At 40.3% G+C, this 26815-nt stretch overlaps 1 protein-coding gene across 2 annotated transcripts; it reads right to left on the minus strand.

Moving 5' to 3' along the window:
* Positions 1–931: 931 nt before the first annotated feature.
* On the minus strand, positions 932–24095 carry sun1b (Sad1 and UNC84 domain containing 1b). 2 transcript variants are annotated; one of them, XM_083896618.1, is made up of 23 exons: positions 23920–24095; positions 21022–21119; positions 10959–11153; positions 10569–10819; positions 9894–10151; positions 9606–9740; positions 9140–9262; positions 8384–8467; positions 7719–7829; positions 7474–7593; positions 7282–7375; positions 7038–7105; positions 6479–6675; positions 6066–6341; positions 5878–5970; positions 5351–5433; positions 5118–5262; positions 4704–5018; positions 4505–4589; positions 3563–3678; positions 3280–3447; positions 3075–3167; positions 932–2761 (listed from the first exon to the last, which is right to left on the minus strand). In XM_083896618.1, the coding sequence occupies exons 2-23, from the start codon at positions 21102–21104 to the stop codon at positions 2645–2647; spliced, it is 3210 nt and encodes a 1069-aa protein (XP_083752744.1). In that variant the 5' UTR covers positions 21105–21119; positions 23920–24095; the 3' UTR covers positions 932–2644. The 2 variants fall into 2 exon arrangements, with proteins under 2 accessions (XP_083752744.1, XP_083752745.1); XM_083896619.1 differs by lacking the exon at positions 9140–9262.
* Between the last annotated feature and the right edge of the window lie 2720 nt (positions 24096–26815).

The following is a 26815-nucleotide window of genomic DNA, read 5'->3' on the forward strand; positions in this document are numbered from 1 at the left end:
AGATTCCCGCATTCGCCACTAGGGGGCACGCGGTGACTCACCATTGACACTGCAGGGTTTGAATTGTTGGCACTATCTGGGTGCTTATACTTATTTACTACTACTACTACTTCATATAATAATAATAAAAATACTTTACACTTTTCCTTACCACACTTCAGAGTGTACTACAGTTATTTTAATGTAATTTTACTTGAGGTATTGAGTGCAAAATGTTCCATAGAAAAATGGTGGAACCTTTACTGCTGTTATTTCTATATCAGATGAATCCCCTAAATGATTCTCTCAGAAAACTGCGCACATTTAAATCAACACCAGAAATTGTCATTTTACTTCATTTGTCAAGTAAAGGCTTTTAAAATGCCAAAGATTTTCACAAATTCAACTAGATGCCTAAAAGTTAAAGCTATAGAGTGGAAGTTCCATCACAAACTAAGTTAGTTGTTCGTTCCAATCTGCATCCAGGAAACTTGCAGACAGTTTGGCGCACGGTCATGCTGCTGTTTCCAGGAGCACTGTTGGTGGTGCACATATTTTCTAAATCAGACAGAGACTAGAATCACGATCGTGATAAAAACACAATTAATAAGTCCTACTGAACATCGAGTATAGCAGTTGGCAGAATTCATGTCTGAAACTTTTCATGGGCACTAAAAGCTGTACATACAGACAATAGGGTTCATCAGCATTGTCTGACAATGATTTGAATTTAAAAGAGGTTCATTTATATTTAGAATCCATCCACTACAGCTGTAAGATCGAGCCGTTTCCCAAATCTTAAATTCTACACCTTCATTTTGGGTTCAGTCATACCTATGATTACAGGGATAAATTACGGGTTAGTTTATTTTACTTTTTAAGCACAAAAATTATGAAAATGTTAGTAAAAAATGTTTGACCATGATTACATAATTAGAGAATATTTTTCAAAATTAAAGTCTTTATTGGAATATCTCCAAAGCAGTTAAGTCATCTCATGACTGAACAAAAATAGCAATTTTTCTTAAAAAAAAAGAAAGAGAAATAAGTCCCAAGATGGTTCCAAAATGCACTGAATAGCTTTTCACAAAATATACATTGCAATAACTGATATTATAGGAACTAATTGACTTGTTAATAAATAATAATTTGTGAACAAAACATTTTTTTTTATACATAGCATTCTAGACTTCTCCTTATTTGCAGCCAAAAGTGGCGACCACACAAAACCCATTATTAAAAACAAATTGTGAAGACCTGTGCCAAGCGTCTCTCTAACAAGTTATTGCAGTGCATTCTCTGACACTATTACCCCCCCCCCCCCCAAAAATAAAAAATAAAATTAAAGCCAAAACATCATCATGGGTAACGGTAGAAATAATAGTAATACAACAACAGTAATAATAATGATAATGACAGGGTGATTTCTTTTCCTCTTATAAAGCAACACTGATAAAAGCAGATATAAAGGACCGACTATCAACAATAAAATGTACAGATTACATTCCTTCAGAATTTCAGAATAGAGGGAGCTCGGCTGAGGACGAAGTTTGCGCTCGAGGGACAGAATCTCCTCATGAAGAAGAATCACAGAAAATAAAATTCACACTGATCTGCAAAAGTTAATATTCAGGTTCCAACAATAATTTGTAATTTGAGAGCCAAGATATAGGACAACATAAACTTCCATAAATCCATGAGGCATGACTTTGAAGGAGACACATGCTAGAGTCCTCCATAACCACACATACATTTTGTCTAATGGACAGTATTGTGAAGAACGTCCTAACACTCCCAGCACACAGAGCAGGTTAAAGGTCGTATTAGTGTTGCAGTGTAGTTAAAGGTTGACTTGCAGCAAGCTTCCACTTGAGAAAACATTCAGAGCTTTTCCACAGGCAGCATGTTGAGTTCCAAGAAAAACAAAAAACAATCTTAAATATGGCCATGCATGATGCCAAGCCTTAAATGTTGAGAACCTTGCATGTCCAGTATGAACCCACTGTGAGCGTGATCCAGTCCAGCAGACCGTCCGCACAGCTCACTTAACATTAGTGTAAAGATCTGACGGCAATAAAGACGATTACACGTCCGGACTGCACCAAAGAAAGCATGCAGTGTGACTACCAGGAAACATAAAGTTGAATAAGGATGATTAACAACAGAAAGCAAGTTTACACCGAGATCCAGTGTGTGAGGAAATGCTGGAAATGAGTCAACTCCCCAATTTCAGGCATCTACCTTTCTACAGAAGAGGAAGGTGCAAAGAGGGGGAGAATGGATATGTCTGCTTGGTGGGGTCAAGTTCCTCACAGGCTAATTCAGTGCAAAAGGCATTTTTACAAAACTGGGACTGGGCGTTTTCAGCTTCTTCAGTGGCTCTTCTCCTCTACTCAGACATCAAAAATCCACATACACTTTCCTCCAATTCATTCAATATATATATATATATATATATATATATATAAAAGACAAGTTCATGATTCAGTCTGGACACATTCTTTTAACAATCTACAACCCTCGTGCTTTCATGGCTTCCATACAAAAAAAAAAGTCCACAAAGTACCACCGCGTCCCCTGCATGTTTTTTGTAAAGAAGCTGACAAGAGCTATGTACAGATATGGGCGATATGTCATACGAGAGTGTATAATGGTAGAGGTTGGTTCACTGAGGCCGAGGTTCTCCATGGACTCTGAACCGGTACAGGCAGGTGTAGTCTGGGTGACCCCAGTTAGAGAGCACCCGCACCTCAATGATCTGGAAGGCCTTGTCATTCTGCTCCTGAATGAGGAGAAGAAGATTCAGCATGTGGTTGCAGGTTTGAAAGAGTTTTGCACCAGATTAAGGTAAGGGCCAATTTCCATTCGTAGTACTCCAGACAGACAAAATACAGTAGTATACACACAAATAAGATGATGTCAACATTTAAAATATATGCATTGAGAGTAACAGAAATATTTGCACAGTGTTAAATGACAACTGACAAGACTGATTACTTCTAATCAATTTTTTTCACTTTGAGAAAATGTAAACTCAGCAAAGAAAGTACATAAAAATCTAATTTAAATAGGTAAGTAAGTGCCTCTATACTTACTGTAACGGGGAAAGTTTGCAGTGAGTCCCCATCTTCCTGGTATGTGTAGTGTCCCAGCAGCGTCCCCTCTTCTTGGTATTCATCATCTAGGCCCTGAATGTAAATGGAGATAATAAAAAAAAATATGAGAAAGGCCATTCATAATTTCTGCTTGCTTTGAAAACGCAGGTATGCAACTGTCAAATTTGGTTTTAGAATTTCTTACAAAAACAGTGAAGTTGCGTGGGGCGCTGGTGATATTTCCAGTTGGGGACAAGGCCTTGGGGATGTGCTCCACACAGAAGGAGGTGGGCAGGATCGTCAGGGACAGTCGGATCACCAGATAACCTTGAGTGCCTTTAAATGCCCAGCAGTTACCTGGGTACACATCAGGCTGAAGAGGCAAAGCAGAGGCACAGAGGCAAGAATTAATTACACAGGGCTGTGATGTAAGGCAACATTCCTGGAAAAGGGTGTTTTTTTTGGGGGATTTCACATGATAAGATCACCTGGATGACAACTCGTGGAGACTGGGAGAAATACCACAGCGGCAAACCAAACAAACTCATGAGGGCCGTCTTTGTCTCGTATGTCTCTGAGCAGCGGGTGCTGAGGATGCTGCCACCTGTACACAATAAAGGACACAAGATTGTGTTAAGGGCAAATTCAAAAAGCTTTTTGAGCTTTCAAATATGATCAGACTGCACAGCTGTGTGTGTGTGTGTGTGTGTGTGTGTGTGTGTGTGTGTGTGTGTGTGTGTGTGTGTGTGTGTGTGTGTATATAGGCCAAACAGATAATCACACTTTGTGTGAAGTAGGTCAACAGACCGCTCAGTAAGAGATCTGACAATGAAGCCAAACCAATAATACCTTGCTGTCCTCCAGCCTGGCTAATGCCTGTGCCCTTGTTACACAAGACTTGGGACATTAGGGCAAAGCACAGTGTTATATGGAATAGCTAGTCTGCTAACCCTTTCTAACCAGCATGTCAGGGGTATTGAATATTGATACTGAAATTCAAAGCAGTCAAACCATGTTACATGATACGCACAACAGAAAAACAACAGAATTTTAAAATAGAGTAATAAGTATTTAAAGAGCAAGGCAAGGTGGTGTGGTATTTATTCACATTTCAAACAATCTCAACACATCTTAATAATTTAACAGCTCTTTCTTTACCACCTCCATTACTCTTCCTTCCGTTTCTCCAATTACATCTCTCTGTTTACTCATCCCTAACCTATGTTAGCCATTTCATTTACTGACGGCCAACAGAGTCCAGTGCCATTACGGCTAGAATAACAGTGACGCCTAAAATAGAAATTCTGTCAGTTTACATCCAGATAGTGAGGCATCTAGATCTAGATCTCAGCATTACAGGGTTAACCAATTACTTGAATAAAGGCCCTTGATCGAGCCATGGTGACATCAATGCGAGGCTTCCTACTTACCGCCAGACTCCAGGGCGTAGTCTACCAGGCCTGTTCGATCCTGGGAGTAGAGTTTTAACGCATTGTGGACGATCAGCTTCACTTGCTGCAATAGAGAAGATGAAAATAGTGTAAAATAACAAGCTTAACGAAACAAAAATAAACTGTTAAAGACAGATGGAAACCCATAGTGATGATGTTGATGGTAGGAAGTCATTACCTCTTCTGTCAGTCCCTCGGCAGAGATGGTGTGTTGGACAGTCCCAGTTACTGTCTGGACGATACTCTGGGCTCGAGACTCTGCCTCACCCAGGGTCTGGGCTTGGTTAAGATCTAGCTGCAGTGACACATTTCTCAGGACCTTCAGTTCCAGGGCAGTCAGTGAGGCCTGCAGGTCAGGTGAGCTTACGTAGCGCTGGGACAGCCAGTTGATCAGAGACTCAGGCACCTCTCCCTGCTCTTCTCCTGACCCTCCACTGCCAAAGAAGAGAACCTGCAGTTCCTTACGCACCTGAGAGGACACTTGGCCTGATATCTGGGAAACAGGTAAACATAAATAATAAGAAATTTAATCTAAATGTTATGTCTGAAAATCTTCACAATAAGACACTGACAGAGTTTTTAAGTGATTTACCATCTCCTGCAGGTTATCCAACTGCTCACACTTGCCCTTGCATCCCACAACGCTCTGCAGGTCCTTTCGGATTTTAGCCAACTCCACCTCAAGTCTCTGCACCTCAATGAGCAGAGCATCGTGGTCCTCCTGCTTTACACCCACACTGGGTGAAAGACAGAATCTACATGTGAGTTGCCATAATCTTGAAGAATTTGAATCAATGTGGATTTATTGCATTTTGTCTTCATTACCTGACTGACGCGGTCTCTGCTGGTGGAAGGTCAACCTCTTTCTCTATCTTCTGCTCATATTGCTGCTGCTTCTGCTGCAACTCCTATGCAACAGATATCATTGATGAGCATCACAGAGGATAACGTGGACAAATTAACACAAAACAAAGCAAACACAAAAAGAAATCCTCACTTTCATGATTCAGATACCCTCATGACAAGTTTTTCAACAGACATGAGTGAAAAGTTGTATAAACCTGTTAACCTCCCTTTACAGGAATACGCATCTTTGACATGATGCGATACAGCACTGCTGTTTTCACTTCACCCAGATATTTTGTCTATTTTTATTATAGTGTTTCCTTACAGTTAGCAGCTCATTGTTATTTTGCCTGCTTGTACTTTGCATCCTCTTAATTGTGCTATGAATTTACATTACATTGTAGCAGGTTCAATAATTTACATTGGATAAGTGCTATCTCAAAATCAGTAAGTAAGTAAGTAAGTAAGTAAATAAATAAGTAAGTAAGTAAATAAATAAATCATACCTGAGTCTTGGCAGCAAGAGCGTTAAGCAGCAGTTCTACATCAGCCAGCCGTAATGCCTGACTCTCTTGTTGTTGTTTCTGCTTCTCTTCACTCTACATGTAGCATTGATGAAGAGAAAAATATTGTCAATTTTGTTCCTTATGTCACTCAAGCCTTTTAGGAACAATAGATGTTCTCATTCTCCTACCTTTGCCCGATGCGTGTTATCCTGCTCAAACTCTCCACGCAGAATGCCGAGCCTCTGCTCCATCAGGGAGGAAACCCACAGTCCCAGGCTCTCCTTGTTTGTCTGAGTGTGTAGCTGCTCCTTCAGGGTGTTATAGAGAACCAGAACATCCCCATTATGCTGCTTCTCCTTCTCATCACCCTGTTGAACTTGCTGCCACAGCAGCGCAAGCTGGCGCTCGACATGTAGAAGACGTTCCAAGTCTACAGTGGAGACTGCCACTGGTGGAGGGATCGGCTGAGGAGAAAAAGAAAAGGTGAAATAACTTTATAAATATCCAAACTGCACCAGACACGTTTTGAATAAACTTGAAAAGGTAGGAAAGCAGTATTGTCATTAAAAGCTCTAATAATCCTTAATGTTATTTTTCTTACCAGAGCGTGTGGGGCTGGGGTGGCTGGAGTCTGCTCCAATGGAGTCTCTGGTGTGGGGACAGATACAAGAACTGGAGCAGAAGCTGGTATCAAGTTGGACAAGAGGGTGAAGGGAGATGCAGGACGCCACTGGGTTAGGTTAATGGCAGGGAGGTAGGCAAGTAGAGCAGAAGTGGATGGACCCCACCACCATAAAGCTGCAGAAAGAGGGCAGAGTTTACTTTGTGTTAGATAATCCTTATACGGTTCAATGTGGAAACTAGGTGCCTTGAGTTGGAAAAGATAACCGAGAACTCGGGTAGAAATGGGAAGACACACTATATCTGTCATTTGTATTGCATAAATAGATGTGAGCAGGACTGTACCACAAAACAAAAACTCACTAGACACCCAGAATGGATGACCTGAATCTGGTACTGGATTTGTATCATGCTCTAGGGAAGTGTGCTGATTTGAGCATCCACCGCTTCACTAGATGGCTATTTCTCTGTATGTGGTCACTGGGTTAAACAAATGACAAATGAGTCGAGCACTGAAGAGTTTGTGCTTTTAAACTCACCAAACAAGAGCAACAGTGGCAGAAGGAGCAGCAGGAGCAGCAGGAGCTTCCAGAGTTTGGGAAGGCATCTGAAACACAAAGTACCACATTGGTCAGATTAAAACACAATGCTGTTCAGTTTCAAAAGACAGGTCTTTTTCATTAAACAGCTGTGTTATAACACTCAGTGCATTATGTAACTGTCCTTAGAACTATTTTAATCAATAAAGCATGATGCTTTCTGCAGAAGAGAAGACATCCTTACCGTGTCAGAAAGAAGACGTTGAGGAGACACATGAGGGACACCAGCTGGTACCAACCTGTTGCAAGAAACCACAGAAGCCCTCTGCCTGCCTTCTCTGGGCAAATTAGAAAGAAAATGACATTAAAGTCATGTTGCACAGGAGAGGAGCGGAAGACATTTTTTCCAAAGGCCAGTAGGGAAAGAGCTACTAACCTGGAGCGGACAGAAGCACCCAGAACAGTGAGAGTAACGTTTGTGCCGCTGCCACAACACCTGAGCCCAGAGCCTTGCCTACATTCAGCACACAGTATGCTGGCTGGAGGAGGCAGTAACCTGGGCGACAAGACAAGAGAGAACATTTTAAACTTAGTGATTACTTCATGTCTGCCTCAGGTGCTAATTTCATCCTTGTAATAGTACTGTATATTTACAGTCAGCAAAATAAAGTGGTAGTTAACCTGCATAAGCTAGGATGCTCCACAGTGGCCCCATTAGGCTTCGAGGCCTGGAGGACTGTTTGAGGAGGATGCTGTGTGTCTCAGTATACTGTTTCCCTTTACAGTCATCACCTGTGTATGCCAAAATCATGGATGGAAGCAAACAGAATAATAAAAGGATGTCTTAAAAAGGATGAGCATGTGAACATAACATAAACATAAAGAAAACAAAAACTTGCAAATAAACAAGCTGAAATTAGTGAAACCCAGCAAATCATATTTATAGTACATAATAATGAAATGGTAGCATGCACGTTGCATATTCTGCATCATGTGAGGTGGCACATCATGCAAAACGTGAAAAAAACCAAATCACTTCTCATACCAAAGATGTAGAGTGAATGAAAATCACCTAATGAACCAAAATTCCCCCATACTCTGCATACTTTTTCTCAGTTTTATATATTTATAGCGATTTCTAATTTTGGTGCTAAACTTGAAACAGGTTTGGGTTGTAAATTTGAGTGGGAAAAAAACCAAGAAGGTCATGACAGTCAACATGCTGCAGTTCACACTACCTCTGCTCACATAGGACATGTAAATTATTAATGCTCGTCAATCATGGCAACCACAAGATCAAGAGAGAATGTGTGTGAGTGTGTGTGTGTGTGTGTGCATCTGCTTACACAGAGAACCATTGAGATCCAGTTGTGATGTTTCTTCAGTCACCAGATCCTTGACATTCATGCTTCTACAGAATTTTGAGTGAGCTGCAACATACAGTACACAAAACACATTTATCACACATTTCAAACAATAATAATAAAAAACACTTGCACAGGGAAATTATGAGCAAAAAATGTGGGTAAAAGAGGGAGAGTAAAGGAGTTGACTTTTTAAATGACAGGACAGAAAGACAACTGCTTCGCGTGAGGAAAAAGAAGAGGAGTGAAACCCAAGCTATAAAGTTGATACAATTCTTCTGCAACTGTAAAAGAAATCAGCTTCAATCAGGAGTACATTAGAAATAAAGTTGTCAGGCACTGTGGCACATGGAAACACTGCAGGTGCTTGTTAGCTGAAACTTGAAATGTAAGGAAGTTTCTCTAATTCACAAACTCGTTTTAATTATTGTGACAGTTATGATTGAATTGGTGTTCAGTTTATTTCTGGTATTTATCTCCTCCTTCAGTAATAGAAATATAATATTTGAGAGTTGGAGAGAGAAATGAGAAAAAAAGTAAAATTAGAAGGGGATTCCAACTTGCAAGAACGTCTATATATCTATTCCAACATAAGACTCCCTGCTCTTTATGTAAAAAAAAAAAGTTTAGAGCAGGAAAGGAGGAGAGAAATAGTAAGAAAACAGTTAATGTGAGAACAGCAAAGGAGGTCAGGAGCCGTGAACCTTGACCTTTGCCTATTGAAACAACAGCGGGTACCTTGTCCTTCATAGCCATTAGCCCTGTAGCCCATCATCCTGTTGAGAGTGGTCTGCTTAAACAGCCACATTTGCGACAAACTGGAGGACACTGCTCGTCTCATTGAGTCCGATACCGATGCACCTGGTGACACATCCGTCCACACTAACTGTTAGTCAAAATGCTTAAAGCATGGCTGGAGACACACATTTACAAATATGAATGGGTGAGACTGGATAAAGGGCAAGTGAAGTGTACTAGAAGGCACGGGGAAAAAACGATAACTTGTGGAAACCCTGATAGATAGAGGAAAGATAAAAAAGTTGTGGAATAGTAAAAGACCATGACTTAATGTGAAAACTTTAATAACGATTGTAAGATGCCTTCTGAGGCAGAAACCACACAGGAGTGGAGATACAGGAATGAACCTGGAAAAAGAGAAAAATAGCTAATGGACGAAAAGCACAGTGTATCTCTTCATGTATACCTTTTCCTGGAAGGCTCCTGGCAGTTGAACCCAGCCAGAGAACACTGTTGTAGAGCAGGGTGATTAAGGACACTATGGGGGTCAGGACTCGTTTGCTGTAGCGCATACACGTGTTAGACATAGACATCAGGACGCCTGGAAAGAGACACCACTACCAATTATATTATGATCACAGTTGAATTAATATACTGTACAAACATAGCTCTTCAACCTCCAAGCTGCAATAATTTTAGCATTTTGAGCACAGCAGTATGGGTTTGACAAGTGAGATTTGTGTCAGCGCCTCACCCGTCTTGTTCCTCCTCCTGTCTCTGGAGTATATGCTTGTGAAAGGTACGGTTGCAGGAGAGTGAACGTCAGAGTAGGCTTCTGCAGCTTGAGATGATGATGATGATGATGACGACCGTGTGACGAATGAGTCCATCTCCTGAGAGTGTAAAGAGCAGTCTTTGCAGATGTAACCGTTGGCGAGCAAGGTGTGGGACTCGGACAGACTGGTGTCGCCATTTAGGTTAGAGAAACCGTGGTCAGTGGTGGAGCTTTTCCCTGAAAGACCAACACAAAGTTTAAGAACTAAATATAATAGTAATTCACACAACAAAAAGAAAAAGGTAATTATTATCAAACAGCTGGAGTTAAATGTATACCTGAATATCTGGGTAGCTTAATTCACTCAACAAAGCAATGTGAAAGGAATGTGAGAACAATGGCTTAATAAGACAACTAAACGGTGATAGAAATGTGGTAAAATTTTGAGGTTCAGGTACACGAGTTCCATGACCATTAAGTATGTAATACTTCATGTGGAAGGATTGAGATACAGGTTATAATTTAACATCCTTTGTTAGAATTACTTACTTTATAGACTAAAGAAAGCATAAAACTTCCATTGTTATATGGAATAATCACTTAAAGAACACATCTAAACTAAATCCTAGTTTAAGATGTAGATTTTCAACTAACCCCAGAGTCCACCCACAGATGTAGAAGTAGTGGTGGTGGTTGTTGTGACGGTGCGTCTCTGGCGGGACTGGTCCAATGTGGAGCTGTGAAGGGTGGCACCAGAAACCGTGGCGCTTTCTTGAACGCTGCTGCTATTGTTAATCGGAGTACTAACAGCTGAGAAGGAGAGAGCTTTCCTTGGTGTGGAGGCTTGGCTTAGCGATAATGACAATGTGTTGGCATTGGACTGTTGCTTTCTGCTCCGTAGTGTCCTGGGAGAGACAGGAAATGGGTGAAGTTTAAAAGTTTTGGCGCGTGTTGAGACAAGCAAAGCATATGGAAACATATTTAATGCACCGATATCGCTGGTAAGCTGACATCAAGAGTGTTATAACACATCTTTAGTCTCACCTCGTCTCTCTCCTGGTGTTGGTGTAACTGGTACTGCTACTGTGGTTCTGAGAGAAATCAGCCAGGCTGTCGTTGTCATAGTGACCAGCACTGGTCTGCAGACGCAGGCTCCGTCGTGACATCCTGGGCGACTCGTATACAGGAGCAATCTGGTGCTCCTTCTCAAATTCTAAAGCTGCTGTGGAGTAGCTGGAGCTGAGAGAGACGGGAGAGCAGAGAGAAAAAAAGTGTGACAAAAAACATTGATGAAGAGTTACTGAAATCTGCTCCACAAGAAAACCTTAAGTTACATTATCCTCAGATCAGTTCTAAATAGGCATTTCCTGATGCATGTGTGTGGATCATCTGCAAAGTCAGCCACAAAGAGGTTTTCTTTTCCTGATTTTTCAAGCAAACACAGGCAAAACACAGCAGTAGAGCTGATGGGCTTGCTCCTGGCAGTGGGCCCAACAGGAAGTGACTCACTCTCATGGAAGATACAAATAATAACAAAAAAGGAAAAAGCAGCGTGTGCCTTTGAAATTCAAATAGAAAAACAAGTCAAGTAAACATCCCAAACTATGCAAAACTGGGCAAAATAAATAATCTACTCCACCAACTGCCATCCATAGTCGACTGTAAGTAGAAACACACCATGGGCATTATAAATTTAGGCTTCAACATGCAGCTGTGAGTCACAGGGCCACACCCACCTAACAGAGGAGGCCAACATTCACACATGAGTAACAGCAACAGGGCAACAACTGTGAAATTCACTGCCGCCTTTAGAGTAACTATTTCAATCCCGCTTGGTGCAAAAACAAAAACGGCGTCCTCTTTCACTACTGTGATAAAAACGTTTTTTTTTTACAGACGACATAAAGACAGTTATATTTATAACTGAATTTATCTGATCATGTTGCAGACCCAGTACACATATCTGCATGTCATTCAACTAGGTCAACAGACACACAGGGGAGGGTGGATAAAGAGGAGGGGCAAAGCATTTTCACTGTCACTGAAGGACAGAATAAACTTCCTGTTAGACACTTGGAAAGGAAGGACCTTCCTTGTTTAAACAAGGGTTGTTTGGTTTCAAGGCACAAGGATATAGAATCCCTGTCAGAGGCTCTTGCACAGTGTGCACGTAAAGGCAAATAAATACGTGTAATGCTCATGTGCATGTTGCTCTCTGGTTCTCCCTCTGACTCTAAGGCTAAAGGATTACACTCCCACCAAAAGCCAATTATGCGTTTTAGTCCTCACTTTGCTGCTTGTTCTAACTGGATCCTCGCCGAGCACATGAACAGAGCAAGACCTTAACCTCTGTTGTTGTTGCTCTATTATCAAAAAACTACAGGTTTATTTACTACACAATACAACACCGTTCTGTGCCACCGTGACGTAGTATCTGTATTTGTGTCTGTGTGTGACACACCCCTCTACTGCTGTTTCCCAGTTCCCTGTGAGCTCACACAGAGGGAATAAACACATGCACAGGTACCATTAGATATTCTAGCATTGCTCAACTCTTCTCAGTTTATTTTGCTTTTCTATTAGGGATTGTACAGATGCTTGATGAAGTAGTATGAAGTTATAAGTGCAGTTTACTGTCTCAAGTCTCCTCTACACACAGTGCTTACATTTCTGCATTGCTAAATCATTTTTGTGGGCCCAATTAACTGAAATGCAATCAACCCAGTGAGTTCAGCTGAAAGCTATTTACAATACACAGCTGAGATAATAAAAGACTGCCCACAGTTTACATACGGAGTCAAAAACAACTTCACTGTGGCATTCCTTCATCTGTGCACACAAACAAACACACAACCTTTGTATGGATGGATCAGCATTATCAACATCAATCACTGAATGTCGGAGGTGATAAAGCCCTGTGCAGGTCAGGGCGTGTGTGAGAACAAAGATACATTTTGTCTGTGTGGCTTACAACAAGGTATACGTGTTAATGCAGCCAAGTGTCCAAGTGACAGCTCATGAACAGAATCATATTCACTGTAGATCTATATTTAAGATAAATGTGATACAACATACTATTCCAGGAATGACATCCATGATGAGATTAACACAGTACAAAACCGAGCAGTGTTGTATGGTAACCATGTAAAATAAAAATGATAATCCTTCCGTTCTTTGGCCTCCTCTTGCCATAATCAGCACTTCAGTATATGTGCAACCTTAACTTACTATTATATAGCCATTTTGAACAGGAGACTGCAGTTTGTGTCATTTTGTAAGGGACTCATTCTCCCACAGCAAAGTCCATAGTGGAGTAATTGATCCAATGCTGCATCGATTGAGAAGTCTAGTTGTTTTGTTTTGTGACTTCTGTGTTTAAAAACCTTTTGTATTGACTAAAATAATGCAAAATGCAGTCTTGCAATGTTTAATCAAGTAAAAATCTATACCCCTATTATTGTGTACAATTTGACTTGACACAGTTACCGTATTCGGTCAGCAAACATACAGCTACAACAATGTTTAAAAGAAAAAAAAAAATGGAGATTCCAGCATGTCGCACAAGCTGCAAATTTAATCTGTTAACTCTTCTTGTTCAGTGCTTCCAATTTGATGTGTGCACGGCTCTCTTCTATGTAGCCACAGTCCAACTCTGTGACATCAATAGAGATGGACACTGAGCCTTTAGAGGCGAGTGAAGAAGATGCACATAGACAGACAGACAGACAGACAGACAGACAGACAGACAGACAGACAGACAGACAGAATAGTGTCCCATCCTGACATTCAGGTTCCTAGAAGCTTCCCTCTTTATGTAACACTTAAGCTGTCCCACCGTCAGTGCGCACAACATGATTTCTTGCAACACAAGGCTACATCAAATCACATAAAATGCCACCCACATGCTAGTAGCTTAAGTATTGCCATTTGATTGTCCTCACACGTTATGGCAACATGCTCTGAGCAGAAGGTGCTTCACTTGTCTCTCACACAACACACATACACAGGATCTATGCACAATAAACATCATAGTCAACACTTATAAATGGCACTACATATGATCCACTCATTACAAAATGTGTCGACTGGTTTTCCTACTGTGTACATAATTGTGTAATGTTAATAGAAAATAGCACACCTTCATTCTTTGTCTTGTTATGAATTTAATGCAACTTAAAATTGATATTGGTGTGATGCACATTTCTTAAAGCAGAGGCCAAAACCTGATTAATATGCCAGAGTTGGAAGTATTTTGGCTTTTTTTCCCCCACTTTCTTCCCACTTTTGCCTTTGTTCAGAGTTGAGGTCAGGGATCTTGTGCTCAAAAAGGTTGTTTACCACTGCAAAGCAAGGTATTTCAGAATGAGATCTGGGACATTTTTATACATATTTTTTTTAGGTGTGGCTATAATGGGGATGCTGGCAAATTATGAGAAACAAACACTCCAATAAGCTTTACAAACTGAACTGATATACAACGTTATCTATATAAGGATTATGGAAACAATTACATGCAATTACATAAAATACACATGCATTGTTTTCCATTGATCCAGATGTAACTGCAACCTGATGAATGCGTTTCCATTGCAGAGAAAATATCTGCCTGTGGGGTAAGAGAACAATGTTGGGTGAGACATGCAATGTGAGGCTCACAGCAGCTGCCAAAATCCTGATGCAGAACCAGTTTGTCATCATTTCACTAATGACAAATGCCTTCACAACACAGACCATAAAAATCTAACTCGAATAATATCCTTTCTGATGAGTTTACACTTCTAGTTTTGCTGCCACTAAATGGACCTACGATCCAACCACTCACTGTCTGCTTTGCATAGGTTTTTGAGCAAATAATGTCAGTTTTCCCTCTATATTCAATAGTAGTGCATCACCATTCAAAGAGTAATGAGCATCGCTACGAAAATTACATACAATCAATATTAACAAGCTACTCGAAATCATCACCTGCAAGACATCAACTACTAGTGCATAGTGCTAATCTATTAATGAATACCACAGTGCGTCACAAGCACGTGGCTAAAAGGTGACAGTGAAGTGGTGAATGAAGTGGAGCGGAGGAGAAAGTTTGCAGTAGGCTCTCAGTCAGAATAGCTGTGAAAGCACAGTATGAGCTGCAGTGTAATAGTTAATAAATGCTGCTGCTTCTAGAGACCGAGAAATGTTGCATGTTGCACCTACAAATAATCCCATCAATATGATTCTAATGTCTGGCATATGAATATGGTACAACAGCACCCCTGCTACAATGGTACCATATATGTAAGGTCATTTTGTTTCTTTTGTAGTGAAATTTAGGGCCCTATGAAATCCGTTTTATTTTTTTCCAAATTCCGTTTTATTTTTTTCCAAATTCTGTTTTTTCCGTTTTAATTCTTTAGAATTCCGTTTTTTCTGTTTTATTTTTTTTTTATTCTGTTTTTTTACCTTTTATACTTACTTTACCACCATAGAATGTGTCCTATTTGTGTCAGTGAATAAAATGTCCACTGAAATGCAACTTTCTTCTTGAATCCACTGACTTCTCAATTGTTCAATTGTTTTGACTTAAGTTAAATCCTAATTAAGTAAATGCCAGTGAATCTTAAAACAAGCCATGCAATGCTGGTCACATTTAAAAGTAAAATAATTAACATAAATAAGTGGTAGTGCCCCCTCATCTGGTGCAGACGGATTTCTGCGCACCGCCCCTGCGCTGTACTGTTCTCCTGCTCCGTCCGCTTCTCCGTATCCGACTGGATCATTTCTCTACACGCAATATTACCCCTACAACTCTGCAATTAAGGGAATAACAGATGCATCAGATGAGCCGATGTCTTTAGTTAACTATTCAAAGAGAGAGAATGTTCTCTGCTGTGAAGTGAAAGTCGCGGGGAGTTCATACGTTTCACTTTTGCGCAGAGACTTTCCAGCATTTAACAGGTGATGTTCCACAGTTTACTCGCCGTGTTTCGGCCGCCGAATTATCGGCCGCCGAATTATCGGTGCATTCCTAAATATAACATCTTTATTGACAATAACAATATAACCGTAATAATGGCGTATGTGACTGAGTTTCAATCGGCACCTGGACAAGGGGACGCTCGCCGGTTACATGCGGGCGCAGTGCACTTGTTCCGCGGTGTAGAAAAAAAAAGTGTATATTAAGTAAATAAACAAGCAACACGCACTGGGGGAAACCCTGACCGGGTGAGTGTTTGTGACGAGATGCACGGGTGGTGCCACGAATGAGCGTTCCCCGGAAAATTTCTCCAGACAAACGTTCCTTCTCCTCACGATGACAGCATTTCAGTCACATTATGTCAATTTCCGCGAAATTCTGCGTTTAACATTAGATTCCGTTTTTATTGGCCAATTCCGCGATTCCGTCCGCGATTCCGTTAACACGGAAATCATAGGGCCCTAGAAATTATGTCACAACAGATGTAAATAAACAGGGTGCTAGGTGACAGTTTTAGTCATTAGTCACATGGGGGGGATCTCAGTGTGTTTGCTAATATCAGAGTAAAATTACCTACAAATTATGTTACATAAACAGAAAATTATCTTATCGTGGATCCCAAGAAGTTATGGGATGCACATCTACTGTAGAGAGCTCAAAAGCCACACAAGTGCTATACAAGCTCTCACACACACAAGTAGAGATTATAGAAGCCACATGGGTTGTAAATCTTAGCTTAGTGTGGTTACAAAAGCCAAGTCTCGGAAAAGGGCAGTGGTGTAGCCAAAGAAAGAGAACAAAAATAAGTTAAAACCTGATTTATTGTATGGTCTTCTATGGTCACCACTAAATAGCCAGGAGTCAGAGCATCTGAGCTTTAATCACATTTGTGGCATTGTCTTCCAGTCTAATCATTAAACTGAATTTGTCTGGTTGGCTTCTCGATCCAAGTGCAACATCATTACTTAGTTTTGCTCTCCTATGTCTCGTTTTACACACAGCACAGGAACATGATAGAGGGGAATTGTGCAAGAACAAGCAAATTTTATGCAAATTTGAATTAAATTTGCACACGCAAACAACAATTTATTTTAGGGACTTGGAATGTTGTAACTGACAGAAGAGAGCTGGGCATTCGTTTGCCAGATCAACAATAGATTTAGATGGATCCTCCCTAGCCCACTCTGAGATCACACTGCATTTAATGAAATTGTATCTCACCGTTTTGCTAAAATCTGGAAATCTATGAGGAAAATAGAAGATCAGAGCACAAACATTAAACCAACGTCTCCTCAGACCACTACAGAGTTAAGAGTTTTCATTCCATGCTGAGGCCTATATTAACCACAGGTCATGGAAATGAGAATTTCCTACTAAATGAAGAGAGCCTTTGGAGTTCCATCCAAATATCTCTGGGTGGGTAGGATTTGAAACTGTGATTGGTATCATTCCAGCCCACGATCACACGACTTCCCTTCTGCTCAGCTATGTGCCATTTCATGTTGCCATAGAGACCACACTAAACACGCCACTGACTCTAGAGGAGCAATGATTGGAGACAATGCTAAGACATATACCACTTCTAACAATCAGAAAACAAAAATGTGACCGTTTGAAGTGCAATACCCTGGCACATCTTATCTTTACAAAACACTGACTAGATGCCAAAACAAGTGTGACCAAGCAGCACCAGGAACTGTCTTGTTGACATTCAGCAGGAGACCAGATACACCTATGAAACGGACATGTACAAACAGCTAATACTGTACCATTATTATTTATGTTAAAGTCGGTGACAAAAATGTGTCTTTTTATGTTAAAAAAGATACATTTTTGTTCTTGAACATTTATTCTTTTTTCATGTGTTATCGGCTGCTATTATTTGACAAGCTACATACAGTGTAGTACATATCATGAATTCTGCTGTTGCTTACTACTATCACACTTCAGTAATCACTTGTGGGAGAGAAACACTCCAGAGGCCCGAGCACAACTGACCCACTTCCACCATCATAAAATATGAAGGATCTGAGTGAGCAGGCAGGCAGACAGGCAGACAGACAGACAGACAGACAGACAGACAGATGCCACAAAACCTTGTCAGTGCTGTAGTTTCTAAATTTTGAACATTTTTAGTCCATTCAGGGTGCATCCTTGAGTTAATGTCTGTATGATATAACAAAGAAAACTTGAGTATAACTCACAAGGTTACAAAGTCTTATGAATTACATTATGTATACTTCATTTTATCCCTCAACATTCTTGTCTGCAGGACCTGAGGTTATTCTTTGTTAACAGAAAGTTTTAAATCTATGTTTTGCAATAACACAATTACATTATTTAGGATATACATTTCAAGTTGCTTTTCATAGCCATCGGAGCATGCACTGTAAAACATTCATATCTTTAATATGTATGCAACAAACAGATATTGAGCATTATGAATGTTGTCTTGGCAAAGATGTGGGGTAAACTGGCTGAAATCACTGCATCAGATCAGCCAAGACAAGAATGAGAGCAGTTGTGAGGAAGTGACAGAGCACAGATATCTCTATTCATATATTAAAAAACAACAGCATTTCTCCAACTTGCTTTGCAGTATTTATTCAATTAACACCAGGCTGGTGGTCCAGCTTCAATGGTTTATGGGAGTCCCTAAAGAGCTCAGAGTGTGGATAGAAGCAGCATGTGACTGACTGGCCTCCTCTGCCTCTTTCTGTTAAGACCATTCAGTGCCACAAAACTTGTCACTGCTCTTTGGAGCTCTTACAACAGATGGGCCAACGGTCTCCGTCACCTGACTCTATCTGTCTCTGCTCCGATACCTTGGATTGACTGTAGGACATTCACTTAACCAGCATACAAACACGCACTCAAGTCACACGCAACCAGCTGTTAGACTTTGAAGGGTTGATATTTCTGAACTTTGACCAAAAAAAAAATATTAACTGGAGGCTGTTGTGCAAGACAATCCAATACAAAAACATTTACAGCAATGCCTTCAGCCAACACATTTCAAATTCATCTGGTGTAGCTCTCGTGAGAGCTGAGAATGTATTATTTTAGCTCCTGAGTTGACGCAGACACAATAAATAAAACCAACAATCTCTCAACTAGCTAGTCAAGAAGCATACAGCATTAGTGTAATCCTGGGATCAGGGCCATGGTTGTGACGGCGTGGTTCATTAAAAGTGTTGTGGCTGAATTCACTCAAAGGAACACGATGAGCTTTCTTTAGTCTGATTCCATTCAGGTGTCACACATCTCCATTCATCTCACTTTCCTTCACTCCACAGTGTCAAATCATCCAAATGGACTTGATATCATACCACAAGCATCATACGGGTATCAAGTAGGGCTACACAATATATCAAAAATGTAATGCAAGGTCAACATGCTCAATATTCATATCACAAAAGACTGCTTGAACTACAATAAACCATGCATTCATGCTCTGAAAGTCGTCAACACTTTTGAGTTAACACAATCGTAGTAAGGGATGTTAATAACTGACCATTAGTGGATTTATTGCCGTTAAGAATTTAATCAATTATGAATTTATTCATTGTTGATATCCCTTGCTTGTTGGCCATGTGTCAATTCTCTAGACCTTGCATGAAGTTATGACTTATACAAACAACGGGCACACATCAACCAAAGAACTAACTCATTGACAGGAGAAAACGTCCAGCTGCATGAAAGTGAATCTAGCTGTAGTGGCCTCTGGGCTGCACCTTCACTTGGACATACAGTAGCTAGATGTAAACCCCAATCTAACACCACATTTACCATGTTTGACGTTTTCATCACAATATTCAACATTACATGTTTTCTTAATATTGTGCTGCCCTTGCAATAATTGCCATTTCTGTTATACTAAAAAAATCAACAAGCTCAACCTTATGAACTTTCACATCTCAACATGCAAAACAGCCAACAGACAAAATCTAATTGTGCATCAATTACATTCCAACAACCTATAAAGAATATAGGTTGCGGACACATGAAAGAGAAAATAGGTATAATACTGACAGTGTTCCTCAGGCAGCCTGAACTTGTTCAGCTGGGTGAGAAAGAGCTTAAAGTACTATCAACCTGCTTACTGCATTTCTGCAAAACATATAAAAAAGGTATCTGCTCAAACTTGATTTGACAAATATAAAAGGTATTTGTGCAAAAAAAATGTTATATGCTCACTTGATTGAATCTGTTCCTAAAAGTTAAAACATAACCCTTCTTTTTAAAGTCAGAAAGTGAGTCAAGCACAAGCGAAGGTGATATTTCATTTCCTGACTTACACACCCAAAAACTGCTGACCTGAATGGTGACGGCGCTCAAGACAACAACATTCCTCCACATGCACAGACCATTCGTGGTCTGTGTATCTACCACAACTATGACACTGGTCACATTTCTTATGATAAGGAGTAAAGGTGCATGAATGGGAAGAATGACAGGACAGGCTGGTGTTACAAGCATTATATTTACCAGCAACAACCCAACAGCAATATCTTTAACTTCTCAAATGCTGCAGAAAACTAGAAGTAAGCAAAGGCAACTGGATTTTTTTCCAGAGTGGAAATACTGTATAGATAAAGAAACGTGCATGCATTGTTTCTACTGGAGCAAGGCTCTCTACTCCCTTCTAAACATACAAACACTAAATCATGAGGCTGTGTCAGGCAAGTAATGGATTTCAAAATTCCTCAAGTAAAGACAATAATGTAAAAAGAGTAAATTACACACAACTACAAGTACATATTTCAGCTATGAGTCAAATGAAACAGAAAGAAAACCAGGTCTTGAATCTTGAGTCATTGCTTTTAAAAGTGCCTTCAAACATGAAACAAACAATGAAAAAATTGGTGACTGTAAAAAAGAAAGTTGGCAATTTTGAACATTTTGAAAACTTATTAATATATGATATTCACACAATGACAAACCTGAACTGAAAATAAGGCTGATGCTTATTTAGGAAGACTTAAAATGTAATAAAATGCAGCACTTGTGTATCAATGACAATTTCGATTCATTAGGAGTTAATGCTCTGTTGCCTGGTGACAGACAGGCAAGGTGTAAATGGAATACCAGAGGTTGACTTTTAAAATGCTACAGCCAGTGTATAGAAGCGATGCACTGACATCTCACCTGAGAGAGTAGGTGTAACCGGTGTTTTCTGGAGCACACTGTGGCGGCGTATATGTGTGCAGTTGTGAAAAATCCATGGTCATTCTTCTTTGATTAGACTGCAAGAGTCAAGATGCAAGGCATAGGACTTTTTAAGCCAACGCTAACAGGTCAAACAGGGATAAGAAACACAAAGTAACTTTCATACACACTCACTCAAAAAGCACGCACTGCCTTGTCCAACCTGTCTCTTGCGGAAAAATAAGTTCTGCTAATGAGCTCAAGTTCTGCCACTTTGCCAATAAGTACAGCAGAGTAGTTTAGCCCGGCTTGAAGCATATCTGTACATTAAATACAATATAAATCTGACAAATCCCTTCCTCTACCAAAAATCAATTATTGCACTATTCCATGGGCTGCTTTCCCTGAAACACAACCACCAGTTCGCTACACAGTCATGTTAAAAAGCCCAGCAAGGGCAGCCCCTAATGAGAGCTGCTGGACATTCCTTTTCCCCAGGAACACAACAATACTACAGTGGACAAAAGCTGGCCAACCTCTTCCTGCATGTTGGCCCTGGCTTGCAGCTGCCGGAGGCCACAGACGCTGGTAAAGCTGTAATGAATGACTCGTCTCTTCTCTCGCAGTCGACAAACGGTCAGCAAATGATAGAAAAGGCTGGTGGAGACGGGACAGCAACAGTGACAATCCTCCCACGTCTTTGAATTAAACAGACTCCTCACAGAGACAGCTACTACTCCTACAGTGACTGCTGGAATAAGCTCTCCACACAGAGAAGGCGGTATTACGAAACCAAGTGAAACAGTGAGGGGTTGGGCTGAGTTTTAGGCAATGGGCGGGAAACAGCTGGCTTGAGAGTGGTGTGTGTAAGAGTGAAACATACTGTGTTACCATAACACAATCAGTTTATTGGGTATACCTGGCAAACCAACATGCATGTTTCATCCATTTGAGGGAGTAGAAGTGACAGGGGTCTCTGTCATCTTATCCAGTGTTTCTCAATCCTGGTCCTCAGGACCCGCTGCTTGTTTCAGATGTTTCTCTGCCTCAACACAAGCAATTCAAATGGTCAGCTCAACAACAAGCTCTGCAAAAGACTGGTAATGACCCATTTATTTGAATTAGGTGTGTTGAAGCAGGGAAAGGTTTAAAACGTGCAGGGCAGTGGGTCCAGAGGACCAGGATTGAGGAACACTGATCTAGTCAAACCCGTTAACATCAGTGAAGGCTGAAAACACCTCTCTGTGTCACGTACTACAGTTTAACACCACCTCAAACAACATCCTCCTCATACATTTAAACTGGGAACTGATCTTTTGTGTTTATGTTTAAAAAGAATGCAATATCTGTCTGACTAACTATATTTATACTCCTGGGAAATTGTAACTCACACGACATTCCATTCTTTCCTTATTATTCACACGTAAGCAAAAAAAAACTCAAGATCTACAAAGTGGTCCAATCCAACCCAGAACAGTAGACCACCACCAAAACCTCCGTAAATATGCATCTTGTCAAAAAAAGGGGTGAACAGAAATAAATATCCAATGAATCAAGGTATCACGGTGCAAGCTTCAATGTGAGTAAACCAAAAATTAAACATCAACCTCTATCCACTAAGCCAGAATAACAGCTGGATGGCCTGAGAATAATAATAATGCAGCTTTAACTTGAGCATGAGACAGAATCTTTTTGGTGTAGAACACTTGAGCTCATCATTGAGGAGACAGGATGAACAATAGCAGACCGCGTCGACACCTCACAGACACACACATAGGCGATGCAACAAGGAACTCAGCAGGGCCCCCCTGAAAATTACAGATTACATTAGACCAGAGCAATAGGTGGGATTTATGTACATTTTTTGATATGCACGTAAAAAAAAGCCTGGATGGGTACAAGGGATGAACAAAATTTAACCAAAATCGCAATATGGCCTAGTGCAATTTTCAAACATGTGTGTCAAATTACCATTTAGAAAAAATAGTGTCCTAAAAAATACACATCATTTTCTATAGACTGAAGAAAACATTTTTGTTTCTCACGTTATTCAAATGAAAATGAGAATAATGATTCCCTATGATGTATCATATCACAATAGCAATTTCCATCATCGTTACTTATTATATTAATTATAATTAGATATTTATTCAAACTCGTTCAGCCCTAATGGATACACAAATAAACAATCTTGAACTATAGTTTGATATGTCAGTAGACTGTATTATTAATGCAAAAATGTCAGTTATATTTGGCTATACATTTAGGTATGATGTGTATGGTATTTGGTGTTGGTGTGGAGGTCTGGTCTAATGCAGGGCCCTTCAGATCCCATTTGCTTGAGACCCCAAAGTCAATTGAAACGCCCCTGCATATATGCCACAGGTTTGCTGACTCCTTTACGCAAACCACCTGCGACTGCGACGGGCTTAAATCAACCGTTTTAACACTGCGCAGTTAATGGCACCGTGCTAAAAGGCACATCTACTTTAGTAGTAAGTGCAGAGGGTCTGCACAAATGACATGTAAGCCGTAACATTTTCACATCGCCTGATGCTAAATTTAGACCCCACGTATCCAGGGATCGCCGTCACTCACGAAAACACTGATTTGCAGCAACGACGCACTACTGTCAGGACAGGCGCATTTAACAATTATAATTTATAACGCACAGTCGCTCTCCTCCGTCAATAACGGTAACACTGAATGTCTGATCATTTGTATGTTTGTTTGGGAAAAAAAATATCACAGCAAAGTAAGGCCCGAGGTTGCGTTCGCAGCCGCTTGACAGCTGCGGTTAAAGGAGCCCAGCAATGACTAAATGAATCCACATTCACGCCACTATATTACAGATACGTAGACATGAGGAATGTTATTCATGCCAGGATGCCAACTTGCCCGCGTGACGGGAATCCATGTATGTTGTTGTTACTCTCCAAGAGCGTAATCCAAAAAGAACAAGATCCACTGAAACGGAAGATGCGCCAACTTCCACCAGCATCCCGACGCACAGAGCGCCTAACGTTATCCGCCGCAAGCCGTTTACTTTATTTATTCTCGTTCAAATACTCTAACAAAAGTTCGCAAGTGTAGCAAGTGACTGTTATGCTAGGGCACAACAAGCAGAATTCCAAAATGGCTTCCCTGGCGTAACAAAGCCACAAGGCTCGCTGCCGATCTGATCCTCCCACTCCCAGGCTCTCCATTGTCGGCCAGGGCGCACATTTCAAACCTATTGGACGAGAGCAGCGCTGCTGCAACTGTGCATGCACCGAAGTGCAGCTGGTGCACGAAGAGTATCATCTATTCTGCACCATTGTTTAAACTGAGACACCCATGTCCTGGAGGGTTCAACTGATACCGAGGGAAGACAGTTTAGAAACGACTTACAGCACATTTGTAACAGCAACATCATTATTAGTATTGTTATGAATAACAACATACTATTATATAACAATAACAACGATTATGATGAATATTACTATTATTAATAGTAGTAGTAGTCATATATTGCACTGATACGCACAGTTATTACAATATTCTATTTGTTCAGGAATTGTGGACATCAATCTTATATCAAAAGAGGGTTGAAATATAATCCAGAACTTCCTTGTATTGGTTGAGTATAGCAGAAGACCAATCATCTGTCGGATTGTTTAGATGAAACACCCTGTTCATATTCTCCCATCACTATAGTGAACTCATGGAATCCTAAGAAAACATATGCCATAGAGTGCATTTACTGTTAAAATGTTTGTTGTAGATTCAAGATAAAACTCTGAGAATGTGTACAATTGTATTCAAGTCTGCTCAGCACAATTGCATCAAGCTTCACGTTCCTTAGTTTAGTGATCACTGATCTGAAACATACAAATACGAAAATGATGCAAAGCACAGTTCATCCACGGATAGCACAAGTCATGTGAACTTAACTCAAAAGACAGTGGTGAAAGAAAATGTAACCACGTTACAAGTGGTTGTGGCCGAGACCACATGCTAAACCCACAAAGACACCAACGGGAAGGTACGTGCAACAATTAAAAATGATGACACACTGGCTTTAATGTTGTGGCTCATCAATAAACATCAACATAAACATGTCCTGTTCTTTTCTGAAAGAATCCAGTCAAACTATCAAGAACGTGATTTTTACCTCATTTTTTAGCTTCAGTTCTTCTCCATATGTTTAAGAAGGCTAAATCATTTCCACACAAGACAATTTTAAATGAAAACCTGAATTAAGGTGTTATTAAACTGTTTAGATAAGGTTTTGTACCGAAGTAGAACAGAACCTCCATTAATAGCATTAGTAACACCTCTCTTTACCATTTCATTCCATGAAAACAGGTCTATGCATGGATGTTTTAAGGAGAATACTAATGTAAACTGTCCAACCTCGAAGGAACAGGAGAGTAATCAAGATACAAGTTGAGCATTTATCTTGCTGCACAATGTGTAAAAACATGCCTAATGTAGATAAGATTAAAACTATAATAGTTGTGGATGTTGCAGGCTCTTTAATGGAACAAATATATTGATGGCAACAGCTCATCTGCACTTTGTTTACTCAAGCCATTTCAAAAAGGTAGGAAATGACATTGTGTTATTAATTAGGAGGAATTTAAAAAAACATGTGGTGCGCCATCTGCTGGACAGCAGGCCATAGCAAAAGCTCTACCAAAGACTGCAAGAATACTGCAGCCAGGCTTAACTTTCCCATACAGTGTTACTGATGGTGAACAATGAAAAAAAGAAAACACCATAACTATCAAAAAAAATCAAATCCATAAATGACTATACACTGGCACCAACAACCATGCTACATTCAAAGTCAATTAAACTACCTTTATTCCTATTCATCCTGATGGGTGCACTGACTGAAATGCCAAATGTATTTTAGTATGTTTATATAGATAAATTTGTCTTTTAATATTTATTACTGCATTTTATGTTTTTAATGTAATATTTGTATGGGCCTGTGACTACACTACAATACTGACTAACAATAGTGTCTGTAGGGCTACCCAGACGTGGTGCGTGACAGATTCCCACAAAGGCGGAAGTACACGGGAGTGAAGCCTCTTGTTTCACATGGCTTCTTCGCTGAACGGAGGTTCAAGAAAACAGCCACAAACACACAACATGAGCTCTGTCAGTTAGAAATGTGGCAGAGTGTAATAACGATAGTTATTATAGCACTCTGGTCTGTGAACGCGCCGTGTTTATTTACCCCATAGATAGTGTTTTCAAAGCAACCCATTAGCCTACTAGCTTCTTGCTACAGCAGGGGTAAAGGAAAAATAAAAGTCCGAGGCCAGTCCCTCGTCTTCTTTAAGTACTTATCCTTCAAATTAATATTTATATTATCAGGAAAAAACACGACACCACGGGGAAACGTTCATGACAAACTGGAGAAACCACAGCGTCTTGTGACAGTTCACCACACGACGTAAATTTTACAGACACAGTTATCAGTGCAGACGTTAGGACAAGTACTCACATGCGTCACATGAAGGAAACCGCTGTTGTACTGTCAGTTGGTGTAAGTTGTATATACAGTCACAGCCGGTCGTACTTCTCCTTTCATATAAAGGCAACTTGATTCCAACGTTCGCCTTTCCCGCACACGGTAATATTTTCCGTTGCGACCTACGTCACATCCGCTAGTCCTAATGTTGTAAAAAAAAAAAAAATCTGGCTATAAAATGGCTTTCTATGTAAAACAGCGTCCCTTAGTGGCATTTGATGCAAACAACACCATACGATAACAGCACAAACTCTTATTACAACAATT

Source organism: Microchirus variegatus (assembly GCF_963457635.1).
Source record: "Microchirus variegatus genome assembly, chromosome: 10".
Lineage (NCBI taxonomy): Eukaryota > Metazoa > Chordata > Actinopteri > Pleuronectiformes > Soleidae > Microchirus > Microchirus variegatus.